The sequence below is a fragment of the Bufo gargarizans genome, chromosome 1 (genome assembly GCF_014858855.1).
Source record: "Bufo gargarizans isolate SCDJY-AF-19 chromosome 1, ASM1485885v1, whole genome shotgun sequence".
In the NCBI taxonomy this organism is placed as follows: Eukaryota; Metazoa; Chordata; class Amphibia; order Anura; family Bufonidae; genus Bufo; species Bufo gargarizans.
The window spans coordinates 543,153,167-543,172,744 of record NC_058080.1 but is presented as its reverse complement, the minus strand read 5'-3'; the positions used below and the strand labels follow the sequence as shown (position 1 = coordinate 543,172,744).

The 19,578-nt window shown below is 42.8% G+C and overlaps 1 protein-coding gene across 1 annotated transcript in view; it reads left to right on the top strand.

The window, feature by feature from the left end:
* Positions 1-19,578, top strand: part of LOC122934392 (somatomedin-B and thrombospondin type-1 domain-containing protein-like) — a 57,315-nt gene that overhangs the window by 15,254 nt on the left and 22,483 nt on the right. The window contains exons 2-3 of the mRNA XM_044289822.1: positions 11,814-11,996; positions 12,101-12,191. Coding sequence (XP_044145757.1) covers positions 11,814-11,996; positions 12,101-12,191 — 274 coding nt within the window. The remainder of the gene's footprint in view (positions 1-11,813; positions 11,997-12,100; positions 12,192-19,578) is intronic.

Sequence of the window (19,578 nt, the reverse complement as noted above, 5' to 3'; positions counted from 1 at the left end):
GATGCATTCTGAACGGATCCTTTTCCATTCAGAATGCATTAGGGTAAAACTGATCCGTTTTGGACCGCTTGTGAGAGCCCTGAAACGGATCTCACCAACGGAAACCAAAACGCCAGTGTAAAAGTAGCCTTAGAATCTCTTAGGGTCCTTACAAACATCAGTTAGGCACATGCCAAAATACCCAAAGGTATTTCTCTTAGCCATCTGTGTTTTTTTGCCACATTTTTGTTGTGTTTTTTGTACACAGTGGGGGAGATTTATCAAGACTTGATACCCTGTGCACCACATTAATAAATTAGACTCTGCCCCTCCGCACACCAGAAACTCAAATCTATGACCGCTAGGGGCTGGTGTAGACTTGAACTATAACTTACGGCAGTTTCTGGCATTAGTTATAGTAAATCTGGTGGGCTATAAGCCCTGCCCCCTTTTTGTGCCACTTTAGAATCGTGTTGAGAAGCTCAAAAAGTCTCAAATTATGATGTAAATATGCCGTGCATCATATTTGCTTCTTGTTTACACCACAAAAGTGGCGTAATGACTTTAATAAATTCCTCCAGTGTTTCTTACCGCTAACGTCTTCTTCATGGTGTTTTCTCTTGGAGAGAAGTTGATGTGAAATGCCTGAAAAGAGCTCCTGCATGCTGTATTTTTGATAACAAGTAAGAGACAAAAAATGACACCTAAATAACAATGCCATTAGCATAAATTTCCTGCATTTCATATTCCCCATAGACTTTCAGCTAACATCTGGAGCTGGCGTCTTACAGCAAAAAATACTACAAAAAATGCACGTGCAAAAAACACCACTAAGGGTACTTTCACACTTGCGGCAGGACGGATCCAACAGCCTGTTCACCCTGTCGGATCCGTCCTTCCGCCATTTTGCCGTGCCATTGGACCGCCTCTCCGTCCCCATTGACTATATAATGAGGACGGTGCGGAGCGCCAGGGCAGCACGGCAGTTCGCGGCGAGAGGCCGCCGGACTAAAAGTCGGACATGCAGGACTTTTATGTGTAATCTGATTTTATTTACTTTTTCGTTTTCATTTTCAAGTGACATATTATAGCAAAAGATTTCAGTACACATGATACGGGCAAAGCCCAACAATAGGTCGCGCAGGACCCACATAGTACAGCCATATCAAAGTGTACAGTGTAATAGAACTAAAAGAATCTATTCATCCCAAGAATAACAGGGGACCTCAACTAAGGAGGGATATCATCTTGTAGCAATAGAGGACTCGCCACAAGCCTACGGGCTCATGAGCAAAAGCACCTGGCATAAAGTAACAACAAGTGAAACTCCCAATTCGAGCAAAACATATAGGACACAGAAGGAAAGAGGGTAAGGGAGGGAGTATAAGTATTATCGAGGCACACTTGCAGGAAACTTATAGAAGAATAAGCACAGGATCACAATAGATTCTTAAATCCCTGAGAATCCAAGAATAAAATCTGAGAGGTGTATCTATTCTGAAATATCCCGCCCCTTTCTTGATTATCTGCTATTAATTCTTCCATCCTTAAAATGTGCTTCAATTCCTTGGCCTATTCTACCAAAGTGTGGGGGGGGGGGGGGGGGGAGATTGGTTTTCCAATGTCTTGGAATTACCATACGTGCCTTGGCCAAGAAGAGACGTAGTGCACCCTTCTTAAAATGGATCCCGGAAGGAGTGATAGCAGAGTAATTTGAGGCGTATTAGGTATAGACTGACTAGAGTAACTGGCATATATCTTTAAAACCTGTTCCCAGAAAGGCTTTATCAACGGGCAATCCCACCAAATATGAAGCATGGAACCCTTCTCCTGTTCACACCGCCAACATTGATCAGAAACTGAGGGAAACATCTGATGTAGAGTAGTAGGGCAATAGTACCACCTAGAGACAATTTTATAGTTGTTTTCTTTGACTTGTCGCCATTGACATTCCATGGGAAAGTATGCACAACTTCCTCACGTCATCTGTTGAGAATGTAATTTGCAGATCCCTCTCCCATTTCTCAATAAATGGGTCTCTTTCTCCATTTCGGAGCTGTAACAGGACCTGATACATGGCTGATATTGTACCTCGACCGTCCGCGGGAGCTAAGTATAGTTTGTCAAAGTCTGTCAACTGGTCTATCACCTTGCCTGAAAACGTGAGTCCCAAAAATGACCTTACTTGAGCTGTCCCAGCCATGAAACTTGCATGAAAGCTACATTCTGTCGAAGTGTCCCTAAAGAGGATAATTGACCAGAGGTGATCAAGTCTTTAACCCTCAGGAAACCGTCCCGAGCAATTTTGCTGAGGAATGAGGAGGGGATTAGGCCCGGTAAAAATGCCGGGTTGCTATGCAACGGAGTCATAGGACCGGGTCTAGCGGATACTTGTGTCGTGGATATCCAATAGTCCCAGATAGCCAGGGCATGCCTCACCAGCTATGGCCACCCATCCAAGGATGGTCTTTATCTAAAGCAATCCAGGGCAACGCCTGAAGAGACAGAAGAGATACTGATTGTTCCAAACCAACCCACAATTTCTGAGAGTCTTTATGTAGCCAGTCCCTCAGTCTGGTGAGCACAGTTGCACTATGATAGACGGACATATCCGGGAGGCCAAAACCCCCTAAGGATTTCTGCTTAGTCAGGACCTGTCTCTGCAGTCTGGGTTTGCTTGCCTGCCATATGAACTTGTTCAGTCCTTTTTGTAATTCGCGAAAGTACGACCTAGGCACATACACTGGGACAGTTTGCTAGAGGTAGAGAAACCTCGGCAGGATATCCATCTTAAAGGCGGCCATACGACCAAACCAAGAAAACTTTTTAAGAGAGTACTTCTGCAAATCCTCCAGTGTCCTCCTCTGCAGTGGCAAGTAGTTAAGTGGGAAGAGCAAATGTAGCTGCGCAGGTACCCCAGACTTTGCTCTTTCCATTTAAAGAAGTTATCTCGAAGTGTGGTTACGTCTGCAGGGGCCAAAATTTATGTTCAATAACTCCGTCTTTGAGATGATCACCTTAAAATTGCTCAGGTGACCAAATCTATCAAACTCACGGAGTAGAGATGGACTTGAGATATGTGGGGCCGACACGTATAGGAGCAAGTCGTCAGCGTATAATGCCAATTTATGCTGTTTATTCTTGATGTTGATACCCCTGATATCCGGATTAAGGCGAATGGCCTGTGCCAGGTGTTCCATCTGAAGCACATATAGGAGAGGAGATAATGGGCACCCCTGACGTGTCCCATTATGGATCTCGAAAGAAGGTGCCAGGATACCATTGATTCTTACCCTAGCTGTGGGGCGGGTATACAAAGCTGATACATATTCTATAAATCTGTTCCCTAATCCAAGATGTTGTAAGGAATCTAACATAAATCGCCAGTGAACTCTATCAAATGCCTTCTCGGCATCTACAGACATCAGGCCTATGGGACTTTGTCGTTCCTGTGCACGGTGGATCAACGTGATAGTGCGGATGGTATTGTCTCTGGCTTCTCTGCCCGGGACAAACCCAACCTGATCTAGGCTAATACTTTGTGGCAGGATCAGCCGCAACCTATTTGCCAGAATCTTTGAGTAGATTTTAATATCACAGTTTATTAATGATATCGGCCTATAGTTGCCACACACCGTGATGTCCTTATTAGGCTTAGGTATAACAACAATGTGGGCCTCTAAGGATTGCTTGGGAAAAGGACAGGTAGGAGAGATGCTATTAAAAACTTTTGTCAGCAAGGGGCTAAGCAGATCAAAGAATTTCTTGTAGAAAAAGCCAGTAAACCCATCAGGTCCTGGGCTCTTATGCCCTTTAAGAGACTTGACCACCAATCTTACTTCCGATTCAAAGAAGGATTGATCCATGTCAGACTGTTGATCTGGCGAAATTGTGGGCAGGGCCGTCTCATCTAAATAGGATGAGATACGGCTGTCTAATTCGGGAGAAGGCATATCCACGAATTGTCCCTTTATGTTGTATAATGATTCATAATACAATCTAAATGCTTCAGCAATATGAAGAGGGTGATGCACGGTCTTACCACTTGAGTCTTTAATCTCTGGGATATAGAATTGTGTCAATCTAGGATGTAGGAGTTTGGCTAGAGCCGACCCGCATTTATTGGCTTTTTCAAATAAGAAGCCCTGGTAGCGTTCTCTGGCATAAGCATACTTCTTGCTGATCTCTTCCTTTAGTTTATCTCGCACTGAAGTCAACTGTTAACAAGGCCGGGGTAAGAGAACCCTTGTGTAGGGATTCTAAGTGGAGTGATTCCTCAGACAAGCTCCTAATACGTGCCTCCCTTTCCTTTTTCAATCTCGAGCTGTGTTGAATAAACACCCCCCGTAACACGCATTTAAGTGCCTCCCACTGCAGAGGAGGGGCCGTGGGATCATTAGCATGAGTATCAGGAAAGTCCGTAATGGTCTTCTCAATTGCTTGCCTACATACCATATCCTTCAGTAAATGAGTATTAAGCCGCCACGTCCATTCCTTGGCAACTAAGTTGGGTAGAGCTAAAGTAAGTGAAACAGGAGCATGATCCGACCATATAGCCGAACCAATAGCTGCCCTAGGGTGGTATGTCAGTGCATAATGAGAGATGGCAAACAAGTCGATCCTGCTATAAGTGTTATGGGCCGGGGAGTAGTATGTATAATCCCGACTTGACGGATTCAATATCCTCCACACATCCACCAGCCTGTTGCTCTGCAAGACAGAGTGAACCCTAGAAAGAGTTGAGTTAGGAACAAGAGACCTCCCAAGGGAAGTGTCTAATGACGGGTTAAGGGGCAGGTTAGTCGCCCCCCAGCAGTACAATACCATCCATGAAAGGTTCAAGTTTTGACATGATATCTGCAAATGACTTACCTTGTCCAGAGTTTGGAAGATATGTTACCTACAGTGTACACTCTTCCCATGGATGGCCAGCTTGACAAAGACGTAACGTCCCTTGTTGCAGGATCTGGAATCTATAACAGAGCAGGGTAAACTTTTATGCAAAGCGATTGAAACACCTTTAGCTTTAGCTTCTGGATTTGTACTATGAAACCAGGTAGTATACGTCTTAAAATGTGTTTCTTGGAGAAGCAAGATCTGTGCCTTATCTTTTTGCCGCCCCGCAAGTATCTTTGCTCTTTTGTCAGGGATGTTAAATCCCCTAACATTCAGCGAGACCAGTTTAATTTCAGCCTGCTGATTCATTTTTTAGCTCCGTGACAAACCAGAGCCGTGTGACACTGAGGTGGGTCAGGGACAGGTGTAGGGGTATGGAAAACACAAGAGGGGGAAGAACAGGACAAACAAAAATCACAGAGGATCACTAGTGACCAAGGGACCACAAGAACCACGGAGGAATAACGGGAAGAAAAAGGGAGGTTGAGACACAACTAAGAAAAAGAGGGGGAAAGGACGTAGACCACAAACTAGGGGTGACACACAAAGTGCGTCAACTAAACCTCGTAACTGAGGTGGTTAATGTGTAACGTTAGTCGGGGACTGTCTTCCAATAGCAGGTATGGAGACCTGTCTGAGAGTATGAGTGATCATCGGTTATTAATGTGAGCGCCCTGGGGAAAAAGGATGGTGGGCGAAAGAGGTGACCTGTGGGTAAAACTAGCCACCATACAACAAAAGAAAAGTCTTGAGTCTAAAAACTAGACAGCAAGGTAGAGAATACCTAACGAGATATGTACGCCACAACTAAGGGTGAGGAAGCTAAGCCGTCTTGTCAATCAGGGTGACCTGTCGCATACAGGCCACGAGGCCTGGACCCCGGCAGACGAGAGGCCCTAGCATAAGAGCATTTTAGAGAAACAAACTGAATATAACTTGCAATACAATTTGAAAGGGGAGATCAAGAAGGCAGTCTCCGATTATCCGACCCCTTGCTGCGTCCCGGTGGCGTAGACTTCCAGACTGAGAACCTCGTCGGGATCAGAGGGGTGTTCAATATCATCTTAAAAAGGTCTTGCAAAGTATGGATGAGATCCACTGTAGGAATAGATTTAGGTAGGCCCCGCAGCCTGATGTTATTTCGCCTGCTGCGGTTCTCAGCATCTTCATGTAGCCGGTACAGCTGGCAAATATGTTGGTCTCTTTGAAGACCTTTATCCTCTATTTCATCCAGTCTGGAGGACAATTCGGCCTGATGAGAGAAAACATCATCCACCCTCTCCTCAGCGACCTGTAAGTTAGTAGACAGGGTATGGAGCTCTTGCTTATAGGCAGACGTGCAATGAATTGTTCAATTTCTTGTCTGGTCGGCAGCTGCCGAACATGAGCTCTCCAGTCCCAGGACGGATTGTCCGGTTCTGTTGAAGGAGAGGGCTGGGATAAGGCTTGTGGTTGCAGGGACACTGAAGATTGAGTCAGCGGCATGGGATCTCGTGCGGCCTGGCAAGATGGCGCCAGCCGCGTGTCTCCTCCGTTCACAACGTGGGCCGAGTGAGGTAGCGGTAAGTCCCTCTTCCGACTCTGGCAGGCGACTGGGACTGGCTCATATTGAGATGATTAGTCTCAGCTTTCTCAGCTGGCCTCGGGATTGTTAGGGGCTTGTATGGGGGCGCAGCGATGTTAAGTTCGTGCGCTGCTTGTGGGAGAGCAGTCACGCCAGAGTCGCGGCCAGTTACCTTCTGCCCTTCCGAAGCGAAAAACTGCTGGATGCCTTTGTGCTTCACGTCCGTGGGAGTACTAGGGGGACCGGCTGACGAACCCCTTCTCGTCCGAACCATCGGAACTTGAAAACCAGGCGCTGGTGAGCTGGGAATGCTTGCAAATGCCCTCTCAAGACAGGAGCTCTCAAAGACGCGTGTTCACTCCGCCATAGTCAGGACACGCCCCCCCATGAAGGACTTTTAGTCCGGTGGCCTTTCGTCTGTCGGATCTGTCCTGCCGCAAGTGTGAAAGTAGCCTAAAGCGCTCTGATCACCATTAAAACACGCTTATCAGCTAGTGTTGGCCCGAAGATAGGCTATCACTTAGTAAAGGCTGGACAATCCTTTTAATCTTTATAGATGTCAGAGCTCTTTTTTTTTTTTTTTTTTTTTTTTTTTTTTTTTTTCTTTTTTACACAGAGCTCCAAATATCTGCATTGCCGCCACTAGTTGCTTACTGCAGGCTTATTTTATGTATGGAACACAATAGTGTGCAGCATTCAGTTCACTACTGAGCTCCTTCTAGTGGTGTCTGCAGCCAGCAAGTTTTCTTTGAAATCTAAAAACTGGCCCTGAGCCTAGTAAAGTAATTAAAACTTTTCTTCCTGCGCCTGCTTCGATCCAGCACCACCATTCTGTCATCCTCTTCAGCAAAAGCCAGTGACATTCTGTAAACTGCTGCAGCCAATCACAGATCAGTGATTGGCTAATCAGAACGTCATCCCAGAAACCCAGGTAGGGTAGGACTGGCCCACTAGAGTTAGGCTACTTTAACACTAACGTTTTTTGCGGATCCGTCATGGATCTGCAAAAAACGCTTCCGTTACAATAATACAACCGCATGCATCCGTCATGATCTGATCAGTTTGTATTATCTGTAACATAGCCTAGATGGATCCGTCATGAACTCCATTGAAAGTCAATGTGGGATGGATCCGTTTTCTATTGTGTCAGAGAAAACGGATCCGTCCCCATTGACTTACATTGTGTGCCAGGACGGCTCAGTTTCGTCAAGCGGACAGCAAAACGCTGCAAGCAGCTTTTTGGTGTCCGCCTCCAGAGCGGAATGGAGACGCAACAGAGGCAAACTGATGCATTCTGAGCGGATCCTTTTTTCATTCAGAATGCATTAGGGCAAAACTGATCCGTTTTGGACCTCCGAAGTTGAGCCCTCAGAATCATTTCCTCTGCTGGGCCCAAAGGACTTCAGTCCGACACAGGACCCAGGGGAGGATGAGTTTTTAAGTGCTCCTGGTACTTAGAAGAATGAAAATATTACTCACCTTCACAATTCTTCTGCTGCTGCAATTCTGACGTTGGTCCAATCCCCGCTGCTTTCGACTACCTGGAAATGCCAGAAAAAAGCTAATCACTGGTTGAGATGGGTCACTAAGTGAAAGTCCTGTCTGTATTATTGTTTCCACTTGGAACCTTTTGTTAATATTATGTGTCATTTTCATTTACCATATATACAGTATATTAATATCAATAAATGAAATATACTGTTGAAAGGCTGAATTAAACATCAGGGACATAACTTGAATCTCCAGGGCCCTCATGCAAGATCTAGAGGTCCCCCCCATCTTCTATGCCACATAAGAAGACATCAAGATTATAAAACTGATGACTAGGAGCACTTGGATGTGAGGGCACATGGTCCACTACTACTGTTACACCCCTGCAGAAAATGTTATAGCTTTCTTGCATCTAGTGAGATGTCATTATCTACAATTGCATATAGCATGAATGACTTGTAATGCCTGTATGATGCTCCAAAGAGACCTAAGTAGCATAACCATTTTAAAAGCAGGCTTTGTATGTCATTGAAAAGTTTTTTGCAATATCAGTAATTCAGTAATGGTTGATGTCACTCTGTTTTTTGTCAGTACGTGTTGTTTGTTTCATATCACCTAATGAGGGCGAGAACAGCTTTTCCCAAAAGTTCTCGTGTCCTGGCATGGTATCGCCACATGCCAAAGGATATTGTATGCCTATTCATCAGAGAGGGCATCAATAAAATGTTCATTTACTAGCATTTACATATTTTTCTCTTTTAAAATTTTAATAATAGTTTTTATCAAATGAAAATCAAATTAACATTTCACAGTAGTGAGACTGCAGTCTGCTGAAAGCAACCAGAAGAAATGTACAGTATATACGGTGCATTCCAAAAATCTTCAGATCCTTTCGCTTTTTCACATTTTGTTGTTACAACCTTGTGCTAAAATTAAAAAAAAGTTTTCCCCCATCCATCTAGACTCAATACCCCATAATGATAAGCGAAAGCAGAATTTTAGAAGTTTTTGCAAATTTATTAAAAAGGAAAAGCCAAAATTTTGCATGGACAGAAGTATTCAGACCCTTTACAATTGTAATTTAGCTCTTGGGGCCTCCCATTTCTTTTGATAATTTTTGAGATGTTTCTACACCTTGATTGGAGTCCACTTGTGGTGAATTCAGTTGAATGGACATGATCTGGAAAGACACACCCTTGTGTATATATAAGATCTTACAGCTGACAGTGCGTGTCAGAGCAAAAACCAAGCCATTAGGGAGGAATGAACTGCCTGTAGAGCTCAGAGACATGATTGTGTGGAGGTGCAGGTCTGAGGAAGGGTACAAAAATTTCTGCTACACTGAAAGGATCCACGGACATGAAAAATGAAAAAAAAAAAATCAAGTTTGCCATTGAAATGATAGGAAAAAATGGATTACGGACGCGGATGACAATCTTGTTTTTTCACGGAACCATTGACTTGAATGGGTCCGTGAACCATTGGCCGTGAAAAAAATTGGACAGGTCCTATTTTTTCACGGCCAGGAAACGCGGATCACGGATGCGGCTCCCAAACGGTGCATTTTCCGATATTTTTTTTATTATTATTTTTTTTTCCCACTGACCCATTGAAAGGTCTGCGAAAAAAAACGGAAAACGGCACAACGGTCACGGATGCACACAACGGTCGTGTGCATGAGGCCTTATCCTTAAAGGGAAGAAGTTTAGAACAGGACTAGTGGCTAGTGACTAGGCAGGGCTGGCACCACCCCTTGCTCTCTAGGAGGAATTAAAAGTCAGTCTAGTGTTGTCTGTTGACAAGTGCACAGCTGAAAAGCAGTTTGGAACAGAGTCCATCAGGGAGATGCAATTCACTTGAAGATTATAAAAGCTAAAGTGACAGTATTTGTGCCAGCCCTTGGAGGAAAGAGATATTGGATCTTATAGAACATTTAGTGAAGATTGCAGAGCATTCATCAGAGAAAGATAAACGCACGTGGTGGCCACAGCCTTCTTTGCATGTGGTGGGAACAAACAAGGTTCAGGTAGTCCATCATACCCAAAGGACAGAAAGGACCCTCTGGCCAGAGACTGTATAACCACTGAGAATACTACAGAGTTAAAGGGCTTCTGTCACCCCCCAAAAGTCTTTATTTTTTATTTTTAGGCTAATTAAAATCCTTATACTGCGATATTTTTTTTTCAATATATAGGGCTCTTACCCTTTTCTGTTGGCTAGTTTCTTTAAAAACGGCACTTTTATAATATGCAAATTACCCCTCTACCAGAAAGTAGGTAGCCGCCGCATCCTCCTTTAAAAAAAACGTCCCCTCCTCCTGCTGATTGACAGGGCCAGCGAGCGCTCTCCTCCTCCGACTGGCCCTGTCTGCAATTCAAATCCCGCGCCTGCACCTCATTCGGCGCCGATGACGTCTTCTCTTTCGGGTTTAGAGGTGACGTCATCGGTGCAGGCGCACTGAGGGAGTGCTGAGGAAGCGAGCGTCCTTCTCTCAGAGCGCCTGCACTGAATGAGGTGAATCGCAGTATAAGGATTTTAATTGGCCTAAAAAAAAAATATTACTTTTGGGGGGTGACAGAAGCCCTTTAAGATATAGCCATATAGTTAGAGAGCGAGAAATCACACTTCTTGTTTGAGTTGGAAAGCTTGTGCAGACTATTGGAAATGTACAAATATATACAGCCTTAGGGAATTGCATATATGAAATGTAAAGACTGCATCTAATGTGTAGAAGTTCCAGGGAATCCTGCATCACGTTTTGTGCTTCCGGCACTAATGGGCAGTCTAGGGCAGCGCTACAGACCTCCAGGCTTTTTAATGTTGATGACCTATCCTAAGGCTATGTCATCAATATCAGATCGACTATCCGCGCCCCCCCCCCACGATCAGCTGTATGAAGGGAAGTTACGCACTGTCTCTCATGTGCACACTGTGCGAGCTTTCCTTCATACAGCTGCCGGGTGTCGGACCCCACCAATCTGATATTGATGACCCATTTTGAGGGTAGGTCATTAATATTAAAAGCCCGGAGGAACACCTTTTGTGTGCCTTCGTACAAAATTGTTACATTTCTGTGGGCAATTTACAGATCTGTACAACATGTAATGTGGTCCATGAGACATATTTTGGATATGCTGCCATAGGAAAAAAAAAATTTGACAAAGCATTCTATCGTTGTCTAAAACTACAGTAAGTTCAACCAGTATTATGCTTTATAATATCAGTTGGTGCCATCTGCACTGGGAAGCTTTGGTATGTCACTAGACCATCTTATGTACAGTGGGAAGCTGTCTATGTTGTAGTGAAGTGTTGGTTTCAGGCCAAAATAAACCGCTGAGGGAGGCGCCGAAGCATATGTAAATATGCAGACAGGACCCGTGTGAGAAAGAGTGTCCAGCCGGATCTGATACAGAAACATGGACTGCAAACATAACATCCTGCCGCCTCTATCGTGCACCCGCTGTGTCACCCTGACATTATGTCAAAAACTCCACCTCAGTACTTGTTCCTGCACTGAAGGAGAAGAGGTATTCCAGTGAGAAGGTCACTGGAACTAATCATCAGAAGGCTAGAATTTGGTCATGCTTTTGTTAATGACCAAGCATTCTGGTATATTGATGTTTCCATATTTATGGGATGGTTCATTTCTGGCATCAGTATTATCCTATGTGACTGTGTAAAGTGCTTTGTATCCAGGCCGTCACTCAAATACCATTTAAATACATGCCATGTGTTATACTGTAAGGACTGCCTGGGTGCTCAAGCTGTAAGCCCAGTGAAAATATTTTCTTTTCTTATAATTATCAAAATAAAGCAAATTATTATTTTTTTTATCCTTTTCTTGCCCATTTCCAGAATAATGTCCATTTTCTTTCCCTTGCAGTCACACACTGTGTAGTTGGGCCGTGGGGGCCATGGAGTGAATGCAGTTCTCTCTGTGGAGTTGGGAGCAAAGAAAGATTGCGACAAGTCAAAGTACCTCCGCGTAGTGGAGGAAACCCCTGTCCAGATCTTAGACAGCGCCGTGGCTGCTATGGCGAAGACTACACCTGTCCTTCCTCTAAAGGTTACATTTAATTCTTGTATATTGTATTAAATATGAGCTTTTGGCAATTTTTATTCTTTTTTTCAAGAAATCCTAGAAACTCACCCGTGTTTTACTTGTTACAGAGGTGGCTAAGATATTGCCAAGCTCTTTCAAAAGGGATTCTAGAGGTCCTTGGAGAAGGCCCCACACCCTGATTTCTTTAAGGACCTCAAGGTAAGGAGGATACATTAATGCAATATACCTTCAATATTTGGGTGTATTTTGCCTTAGTGTTGGAAACTGTAGATGTAGAGAGGGTATTAGTTTTGGGATGTGGATATATTGATAGGAGTGAAAAATACGCTGCTTGTCACATTCAATCCATCTATTGTCTGTTTACGTACAAAATGACATAAATAGACAATACAGCGGCACTCCTAAAACTCATATTGACCACTTACATTACATCATGAAAGGAGTCACTACTTGCATTTTTAAATGACTACTTATGAGCTCTGTCTATTTAGATGTATACTAATCTTAGTAGATCTCAGTTTATATGGAAGTTACTTTAATAGTTGAAAACCATAGGAGAGCCTTAGTAAAATGTGAGAGGTCAGCTCTTGTGTTCTACATTGTTACTGTGAGTCCTGGTAACGAGCTAAGCCACAAGGTAGCTGAGAATGCCCACTACGTTAATCCTTTCATCTTCCTGCCAGAGATGACTTGTTAATAAAGAAAAGTCTAACGGGCAGAAGGAAAGGTAACAAAATCTGGCAGAAAGGGAAGACTCTTCTCTCGCATTTCAAGTACATTAAGAAAAACATTTTTTTTTACCCAGCCAAGCCTTTAAACCTAGTTTGTACACAATAACATCCTTAACTCTTCACTGCATAATTGGGCAGTTTTGCCTTTCAGCAGCTTTGGAAAGCTGGGTAGCAAAGTAGAGGTATGCTGAAGATCCAACTTCGGATTCCTGTTTTAAAATGTTTTTAAAGTTGTAGAATCTAAGCCCGAAGTTATTCCCTGAAGTCTTGCGCAATTTCGGACTTAACACATTTTTCCTCCCCACAGCACATACATTTTAATTTTGTACTGGGGGAGGTCTCCATACAGAGACCTATCTTAAACTACAGAGACAGGGCTGCTATTCTTGCAGCGGCACGTCAAAAGGGAGTCCTCAGATTCGATGTTTGGTGCAAGAATAGCTTTCCAACTCCAAATTCCAAAAGTCTTCCAGTATATATCGGTGTGTATTATGTAACTTTTTTTTTCCATTACAAACATTTCAATAATATGAATACTTTTTATGAATAGATTGGTTTGAAATGTAAAAAGTTGCATATAAATTGCCAAGTAAATGATGATTCCTTATTCTCTGAATATTCCCAAATATTGAGTTTTCCCTATATAGAAAACTGATATATGAAAAAAGTCAAATAAATAGGTTTATTCATATAAAACTCATGTCTCCCACCAAACATTCTCATGGCTTTATAGGGCAGCATAGGAGTCTTCCCAACAGAGCCAACAATGAATAAAAGGCTCTTTTTAAATATATAAATTACAGTTTCCTATATAAAATTTAAGACTTGCTTCTTACATACCAATTTAACCCCTTCACGACCACGCTGCGTAACTTTATGTCGGTAGTCGGGCATTTAAAAATGGTTCCCTCTCGTGAGCCTGCTCTTTTAATAAGATGATGTTGATCGCATACATTTAACCCCTCAGATGCTGTGGTCAAATGTGACCACAGCATCTGGAAAGTTAAAGACCGGGAACGCGCACTCCCGTGCATGCTCTGGCTCCCCCTGGCAAGGATCGGGGGGAGCCAGATGCAGTGTGCGGCAGCCCTTGTACTCAGGAGTGGTACAGGGCTGCCGTATTCCAGTTCCTATGAAGAGGCTGCCTGTGGCAGGGCTCCATAGGAATAGGTTCATTTATCAAACTGGGGTAAAGTAGAACTGGCTTAATTGCCCATAGCAACCATTTTTGACAGGCCCTTTGGAAAATGAAAGGTGGAAGCTAGTTCTACTTTACACCAGTTTGATAAATAACCCCCATTAGTGTAATTGTCACAGACAATTGTCATATATAAAAGCAATCTAATGATTGCTTATTATTAGAGATGAGTGAATTTCCGCTTATGAAATTCATTTGCGATTCGTTTATTGGTAAAAGCAGAATTGCGTTATGGATTCTGTTATCATGGACCATAAATGCAAATCTATGACGGAATGCATAACGGAATGCCTTCAGAGGCATTCCGTTATTCTTTCCGTCATAATAAAAGTCTATGGGCTGCATAACTGATCCGTCCCGTTTCCGTTATGCAGGAGAGGACTCCCCTGCATAATGGAAACGGGACTGATCCCTCTAAAGACATTTCATTATAGAATTGCGTTTATGGTCCGCGGTAACGTTATCCATAACGCAATTCTGCTTTTACCAGTAAAACGAATCGTAAACTAATTTCAAAATATGAAATTCTCTCATCTCTACACTGGATGAACTATAAAAAAAAAAAGTTAAATTTTTTATTTTTATTTTTTAAATCAGATCATTTTTATTGTAATAAAATACAACAATGTAACATTGTTATAAATATAAGCGTATCATGTCCCATATTTTGACATATAAATTAATACCACTGATGATTATGATACAGCAGGCAACCATACAATGACAGTGTAACCACAACATACCCTTCTCACCCAACCCACCCCCCCAACTCCCACTTCAGCACTCAATGGACTTCACCTTTTTTATTCAGCTCTAGACCTCCAACGCCCCCATAATTTTTCAAACTTTTGCGAACATCCTCTCTTCTTAAACACCATTTTCTCATACGCTAACATCGTGTTTACTTTCCTTCTAAATTCCTCAATAACTGGAGGGCTTGACTGAATCCAATGTAAGGCAATCAACTTTCTTGCCACATACAATAGTCTACTCGCTACAATTCTGTCTGTCCCCTCTTTCCCAATATCTGCCACATAGCCCAATACACACACTTTTGGTTCCCATTTATTTATTTTTAATATAAAAAAAATATTAAAATTCAAATCACCCCCCTTTCCCCAAAATTAAAATAATAAATTAATAATTTAAGAAATTTACATTATGGGCATTGCCCATGCTATTAAAATATAACAATATATATCTCATACAGCAAAAGAAGAAATGGCCGATTTGGCGTTTTCTTTGTCACTTCACTTCTCTCAAAAAAGAACTAAGAAAAAGAAAAACACAAGAAAAACTATACATATGTGGTATCGTTGTAATAATCGTGACCTGGAGAATAAAAGTAACAGGTCAGTTTTACCATGTAGGAAATGGAGTACAAAAAACCCCCATAAAACATGGCATGGTGTTTTTCACCCCCTTTTGAAATTTCCCCCCCCGCTTCCTATCATATTCTATGTAACTGTAAATCGGGCCATTAGAAAGTGCATCTTGTCCTGCAAAAAACAAGCCCTCATATGGCTATGTGAATGAAAAAATAAAAAAGTTATGGCTTTGGGAGGGCTGAGAGTAAAAAATGAAAACACTAAATCACCCGGTCTTGAAAGGGTTAATGCATATCTAATTTAATTTTTATTTTATTTTTTCCATTTGATTACTTCAGCATACATTATATAAGCGGCTGTGAATATTAACACCCTCTGTATAGTGCTTGCAATATATTTGATTGGAGCAATATAAGCATATAAAATAAAACCCCTTTTGCCTGGTTTTGTAGATTTGACAAAATCTTGGCATATATGAGACCGTGTGACCTATAACCACAGGCCAGACTCTTGTGCACTCAGTATCAGGTGGCTGTGCCAAGCTTACAGCACACAGCAGGGGTGGCATTGTTCTTTCTCCAAACAGCTTTATTTTCAGCTGATACACGCCTTAATGTTTTTCTACACCTCCGCTGCAGGCATAGCACTTTCCATGTTGAACTGCTATTCTCCAGAGAGAGAAGAAATGAGCACTATTCATGTTGGGCTACTTTCACATTTGCGTTCGGGGTTCCGCTTGTGAGTTCCGTTGGAGGGCTCTCACAAGCGGCCCCGAACGGATCCGTACGGCCCCAATGCATTCTGAGTGGATGCGGATCCGCTCAGAATGCATCAGTCTGGCAGCGTTCAGCCTCCGCTCCGCTCAGCAGGCGGACACCTGAACGCAGTTTGCAGCTTTTTCGTGTCTGCCTGGCCGTGCGGAGCCAAACGGATCCGTCCAGACTTACAATGTAAGTCAATGGGGACAGATCCATTTGACGTTGACACAATATGGTGCAATTTTAAAACGGATCCGTCCCCCATTGACTTTCAATGTAAAGTCTGGACGGATCCGTCTGAATACAAATTGGACTTTTTTTCTGAAATATAATGCAGACGGATCCGTTCTGAACGGATACCATCGTTTGCATTATAGGAGCGGATCCGTCTGTGCAGATACCAGACGGATCTGCTCCGAACGCAAGTGTGAAAGTAGCCTTAGTAAGACATCCGTGTCTCCCCGTGTCTCCCAATACCTATCACTCCGTACTCTGCAATAACACCGGTAATTATACACTGACAGCAGACTGGAAGAACAAGGCATTTTGTTTTTCAATTAACTCAATGAGTGCTTTTCTAATTGTATTTTTTAGTAGTGCTGCACAGCTACATTTGCAAAGGCATCTGTCAGCAGATACAATATGTACCTATGAAACTGGCTTAACCTGTTCCATGTGCGCTTGGCCGCTGAAGGCATCTGTGTTAGTCCCATGTTCATATGTGCCCGCATTGCTGAGAAAAATGAAGTCTTAATATATGCAGATGAGCCCCTAGGAGGCTGTTACACCTAGAGGCTCAGCTCTCTCTGCAACTGCTGCGGCCTCACCACTTTGATTTACAGGACCAGGCAGTGAAAACGTCATGACACCTGGCCCTGTCAACGTGGAGAGGGTGCAGCAGTTGCAGAAAGAGCACCTCCCCCGTTGCTTCTAGAGACTAATTTGCATATATGAAAACCTAATTTTTCTCAGCAATGCGGGCACATATGAACATGGGACCAACACAGATGTCTTCAGCTGCCAAGCACATATGCAGCAGATCAGCCTGTTTCATAGGTACAAATCTGCTGACAGATGTCCTTTTAACCAGTTCCCGACCGCTCATTGACTATAAACTTCCAGGCAGTCGGGACTTATCTCTGACGGACGTTTTGGAACATCCATTCAGAAATCGCAGCTGCACTCTAATCGTGCAGATGCTGAGCAGGGAGCAGTGACAGCAGAGCACCCCTGACTTGTAGATCACTGTATACACAACAATGAACGAGTGCTGTGTATACAGCTGAGAAAGTGCTGTGCCGCTTCATGTTTCGACCCCATTGATCATGTGATTTCCGGGGCCAGGAGCTGCCATGTCTTCCTAGATCAGCTCTGCAGTGAGGGTGCCTCTCTGGGGGATGTATTCCCCCTGTAACCTGGGCTGACATAATCGTCAGTAAAAAATTTTTTATGTATGACCTAATGGGTGGGGGCGCACTAAGCGCGAAATAAAGAAAAAAAATGTGTTTTATGAAAATAAAAGCTCCAGGTGTAAACAAAAAAAAAAAAAAAAAAAACGCCCTTTCCCCTAATAAAGTCATTTAACAATTGAAAAATATATATATATATTTATCGCCATGTCTGTAACTACCAGTTCTATAAAAATATTACATAATCTACTGATAAAACGTAAAGTCTGTCCTTCAAAAGATAAGCCCTCACACTTTTACTTTGGTAGAAAACAAAAAATGTTATGGATGTTAGTAAACAATAACAGATTTTAAATAAAAAGTGATTTTGTTATGCAAAGTAGTAAAACATGAAAAAAAACGACAGAAGTTTGGTATAGCCATGATCGTATCAACCTGCAGAATAAAGTTATCATATCATACATATCACATGATGAACCCCATAAAACATAAAAAACACTGACAGAATTTAAATTTTTGCCTACCCCGCCTCCCAAAAAATTTGTTAACAATCGATCAGAAAGCCAAATATACCCCAAAATGTCAATAAAAACTGTTTGAAGTGAATCCAGCAACTCATCATCTTAAAAACATCATGCTTTATTGGTCACCTTAAAACCCAGTAGGTGCATACATGTTCATCTACGCATTTTGGACGATCACATGTCGTCCTTCATCGTGGCATGAAAGATGACATGTAATCGTCCAAAACACGTAGCTGAACACGTATGGACCTATGGACTTCTAGATTAAATCAAGTTTTATTAACTTTTCCTCACCAAAAGTGCAATACAATTGCCAACAGGACATGTCAGATATACCGTGGTCAAATTATCTGGCCAAACAATTGCACCAAATAAACTATATTGAAAGTTTAGACACAAATAAAAAGATGTAGGACAAGACACACTAGGGAAGGGTCGTCTGTTTACTCGATCAGTAAAGAGAAGATGCATTGCTTAAAGTGTTAGTGGTCATGGGTTCCTTGCTCTTGAGCAGTTGGGCCTCCTTCAAGCCAAATGTGAAATTGAGGGGATCCTAGATGTCACATGGAAAGGAATTAGGAACAACTCACTTTCTCTGGTGCAACTATATCTTCCAATTGAATGATTCTATTTAGTTCCTCAGCCCAATTTACTCTAGAGGGAGAAGTGGTAGATTTCCAAAATCTAAGAATAACCAATCTCAAGGTGTGAGGCATTGAGGGAGAGTGGGTTTTGGCCAATCCGTCAGGTAAATCATTGGAGGCTCGAAAGCCCCAAAGAAATTAAGGAGATCTCTCAGAGAAACCCCACCGATAGGAAATCCCTTTTTCTCGGAGAGTTAAAAGTAGGGGTCTGAGTGCTCTGCTGAGTTGAAGAGAATGTCTGGAGAGATCCACCATTATAGAGATAGAGCTTTCATTAAGCTTTAACTCATCTTGCTCCCTCACTGCATTCGTAATGACCTCCTTTTCTGTATTAAAGTGAATTTGATATAGAGATATATATCTATCTCTAGCTGGATCTGTAGACTTAAGTCAAGAGACCTATGGATGCAGTCTGAGTATAGGGTCCTTAGTCGACTCACCAAGCAAGGGTTTAAACAACTTCAGTGCAGCTAGCTCCAGTTCTGCAGGCTGAATAGTTTCAGGGATACTCCAGTATCCGGAGGTTGTTTCAGCAATGCAGATTCCCAAGATCATCTAAATGTGCCACCACTGAAGATATTTGTGCGGTTTGGTCTGCTATAGCGCTAGAGTGGGTCTCGAGCTGTGAAAATATCTCCTCAACTTCCTCCACTCTCTGGCCAAGGTAGTGCAGGTTCTCAACTGCCTCCCTTTCTCTTTTATGCACGCACTGCTTTTAACCTGCTTATGAAGATTCTATCTCCTTCTTAGTGGGGATAGCTTTCAGATGCTCCTTCCAACTCCAGGAATCCTCATCCTCCAGGCCAGAGGAGTTCAGTTCTAATGCATCCGCCAGTGGTGCGCCAGGGCGACTGTGTGGGGCCTCTGCTATAAATACTGGGCCCGTGTGAGCTGATGGCGCCATCTTACTCACCCCTTCTCCGCCTGCAGTCTATGAGCCAGGCTGAAAAAAGTGTTGAATACTAAGTACCTCCGGTTCTCCTGAGGATAGCA